We start from the raw sequence: 3,611 nt of genomic DNA, 5'->3' as shown, positions 1-3,611 counted from the left end.
CATCTGGTCTGTTCCTGTTTGGCTGTGACTCCATCCTGGAGAGAAATATCAGCTGTGCTGCTGCCATCAACACCTCAGATGATCTCACTCTCCAGATGAACGATTCAGATTAGCTAGAATGAATAGCAGGGGTAGAGCGTAGCCACCTGTCACAACTCCAGACCGGCGTGCCGATGACGTCATACACACTCTGCTTTGTTTTTAAAAAATAGAACCATGGATGTCTCGGAGTCAGCTGCTAAATGGCTCGCCATCTGGCCCCGTCTCCTCCAGCCACACCAGGCGCCATTTATTTTTCAGCCCTTTATCTATGGTCACGTCATCTTTTAACTGCATTATTCCCCCTCCATGCCGTTCCGTTCTTTCTATCGTCTTTCTCTCCAAACACAAAGTTTCATTTATTTATTTTTTGATTTTTAACACGTCTCTCCGTTGAACCATAAACAGCGGCAGGTGATTCTCCACGTAGAACTTCAGCACTGAACCGTAATCTATCTGGTGACTGGAGCAAGAAAATAGAGGAGGAGGTACATGCTTTCCTAAGACCCGCCCCCTCCTTCTGATTGGCTAATACTGTTAGTTTCAGAGCGCTCCTTTGCTCCCATTGGCTGACAAACGCAGAGGGATTTTGATAGTCTTTTTTTAATTTATTTACCATCAATTTTTTAAACCCCCATCAATCACTATGAGGCGGGACTCCGGCTGGAACCCTTTAATCCCTGAACACGTAAACCAGCCATCTGCTGTTTGAAGCGCGTGCGGCGTGAACGTAGTAATAACTCTTCCGTTTGGGTGGCGTTCCTGGCGTTAGTGAACAGTGCAGCGTGCTATCAGGCGGGAGGAGGGAAGAGGCGGCGGAAGCAAACAGGCGAATAAAAAATGCAGAAGAAGAGACTTCCTCCATTTTACCATTAAGCAAAAATTCAAATCATGGAAAAAGAAGAACTAATCCAATTGATCTGATTATTTTCCCAGGAACGTAGCAATGGTTGTTTTTGACTTTTATCGAGAGCCTCCGTTAGTTTGTTGTGTGATCGGATCCAGGCAGTGACTCCTGCGAACTCACAGCTTTTCTAACAGCCGATGCGTGCTCTGAGCTCTGAAGCCGTCCTTCTCATCCAGGTCTCTGATCTTCTGGGCCACATCTCTGATGTTACGACTCAGCTTGTTGTACCTGAAAGGAAAACATGGTCACCGCTAAAGGACGCCGCATCCTTAATTCCAGCATATAAAATACTACAAGGTAAAATAACTGCCAATAAACATGTATGCATACTAGGACTGGGCAATAAAATGCAATATAATCACAACTTCAGAAAATGGCAGAGGCAATGATTTTAGTCAACAGGATGAAGACAGTACATTTCTCCCTCCAGCCCTTTAGGTGGCGGTATTACGATTAAAGCAGGCATGCTGTCACACAGAAGGGAGCATAGAGCTGCAGCTTTAACACCTAGATCTATGCATTCTAGTAGAAGAAGATTTTAATGCAAATATTACAGTAAAGTCCTGCAGCTCTGGATGGAGGAGCAGGAAAACATCGACAGGTTTAGTGCAAAGAAAAATCGCAATATTGGTCGAAAAAAGGGTTGAAACAAATAATCAGATGTCTTAATCTGATAAATCAATTATTGAAATAATCGTCAACTAATTTAGTAATCTATTAATCATTAACTGCAGAATAGAGACTCTAAAATATGCATTTAGCTGACAGAGCGACTCAGAGCAGGAATTATATAAAATTTGAATCACTGAATGACCCTGAAATCTCCAATCATCCGCCGCGCCGCGCTCCACCCGCCTGCTCCACCCGCCCTGTTCCACCCGCCTGCTCCGCCCGCCTGCTCCGCCCGCCTGCTCCACCCGCCTGCTCCGCTCCGACTTCCTCTGAGCTCGAGGAGAGCAGGCGCTATATTACTATAACATTGAAAATTAACTTGAATTAAATTAATTTAATATAACTTATTAAAAATATTCCCATCAGCATCCAGATGTTCAGTTTCTGCATAAATATTTCATTTCGTTGTGGATTTTTGTAGCAGGGATTAACCATCATCAGGGATTAAATTATCATCCAAGGTTTGAATGAACTCAGAAGCATCTTTTCATCCATTCCTGCAATAAGAAGTTTCCTTTAACTGGATCTGATTAAACTTTTAAGCCTCTCGGTATAAAATAAATAATCTGATGGAGATTAGAAACCTACTTCCTGGTCCGTTGAAGCACCGATAGTTTGCATTCAATCATTTAATTAAACGCTCTTAGTTTTTGGGAATACATAAGAACTACGCTGTAATGTTTAGTTACCGATCTGTCGTTACTATATTTTAATTTGACAAACCGGATCTTTTCACCGTTGTTTTTCCTGTTTGGTGCGATTGGAATCACAGATCCTGACCGGACCGGAGCTAAAATATACGGAAACCGGAGGGCAACAGGTCAAGATCATGTAACTTGGGTGTAAATCCCACTGATTTTCCATTTACATGTTTAGATATTGGAGAAAGATCCCAGTGATCATTCTGTATGTTTTTCACTTCCCCTCATTGCCACACAGCCAATTGCTGTTGAGTATCAGGGTCACATGTGCAACAGCCTATCAGTTAGGTATATTAGTAGGAGAGGGGAAGTATGAAAGACTATGGCATGTTGGGAGAAGCAGAGCTGCAGGAGCTGAGATGAAAAAAGCTGTTTGTGTGAGATACAAACTATGGAATTGGTGAGTGTTTCTTAGCGATGGTGAGATGAAGCCTCATTGCTTCAACGATCCCCACAGTTCATCAGGCTTCATGTGAACATGTCACCACCTACTGGTGGACAGCAGAACTACAGTTTGTAATAAAATCTGATTTTTCTTTTGCAATTTTTTCCCCTTTTAAGTTCCCTTGAAATTGTTGATGGTTGGTGTGTATAATGAAATCTTTTGTAAGTTTTTTTTTAAGTGTAAAATTTCCTAGGACACTCATTTAAGGTGCATCGTTTTTCTACCATTTTAGTGAAATAAACTTTTTTTTTGGTTTTAATCAGGTTGGAAGTTGTGTTCAACCAATCTTTTGACTAAACCGACCTAATTTACCCAATCTATATTTTTACTCGGGCAAAACAACGCAAATTAGTCTCATCAGCCAAAATAATTAAGTTTGATCGCAACTTTCAAAAGAGAAAGACCGGTCTTGAACCGTCAACCTTTAGAGAGGGAGCCTGTCTCTTACAGACAATGCCACTCATGTAGACAGTCTGACTTAGGAGAAAACACTACTTAATACTGACGTGTTAACACTGACTTTGTTCAGTGGTTTATTAACATTTTGATCATTACATTGTTTATTCTGACCAAATTAGCTTTAAGCAACTAGATTGGTTGTTTTTCCAACCAATCTATTATTAGAATCTATCCAAACTTTATCCAGCTGACAGCATCTCTCCTCCAAACTCCCACATCTTGACTGAACACTGAGGCTGTTTAGATGCCTGTCAAAATTCTTGCGAATTCTGAACCACTTTCCGAAGTGGTCACGTGGTTTCACGGTAGCGAGGCCTCGGACGTCATCAATTTTTGCCCCGCCTCCAAATGAATCACGCCTCGACACGCGCTTCAGGGAAACGCCCCC

General features: G+C 42.0%; 1 protein-coding gene across 1 annotated transcript in view; it reads right to left on the bottom strand.

Moving 5' to 3' along the window:
• Positions 1-3,611, bottom strand: part of imp3 (IMP3, U3 small nucleolar ribonucleoprotein) — a 10,335-nt gene that overhangs the window by 4,462 nt on the left and 2,262 nt on the right. Inside the window, exon 2 of the mRNA XM_015404586.1 lies at positions 1,067-1,174. Within this exon, the coding sequence (XP_015260072.1) occupies positions 1,067-1,174 (108 nt within the window). The remainder of the gene's footprint in view (positions 1-1,066; positions 1,175-3,611) is intronic.

Source organism: Cyprinodon variegatus, unplaced genomic scaffold, assembly GCF_000732505.1.
Source record: "Cyprinodon variegatus isolate N-32 unplaced genomic scaffold, C_variegatus-1.0 Scaffold1795, whole genome shotgun sequence".
Taxonomy (NCBI): Eukaryota; Metazoa; Chordata; class Actinopteri; order Cyprinodontiformes; family Cyprinodontidae; genus Cyprinodon; species Cyprinodon variegatus.
Note: the sequence above shows the minus strand (reverse complement) of the source record. Positions and strands in the feature narration are given on the sequence as shown.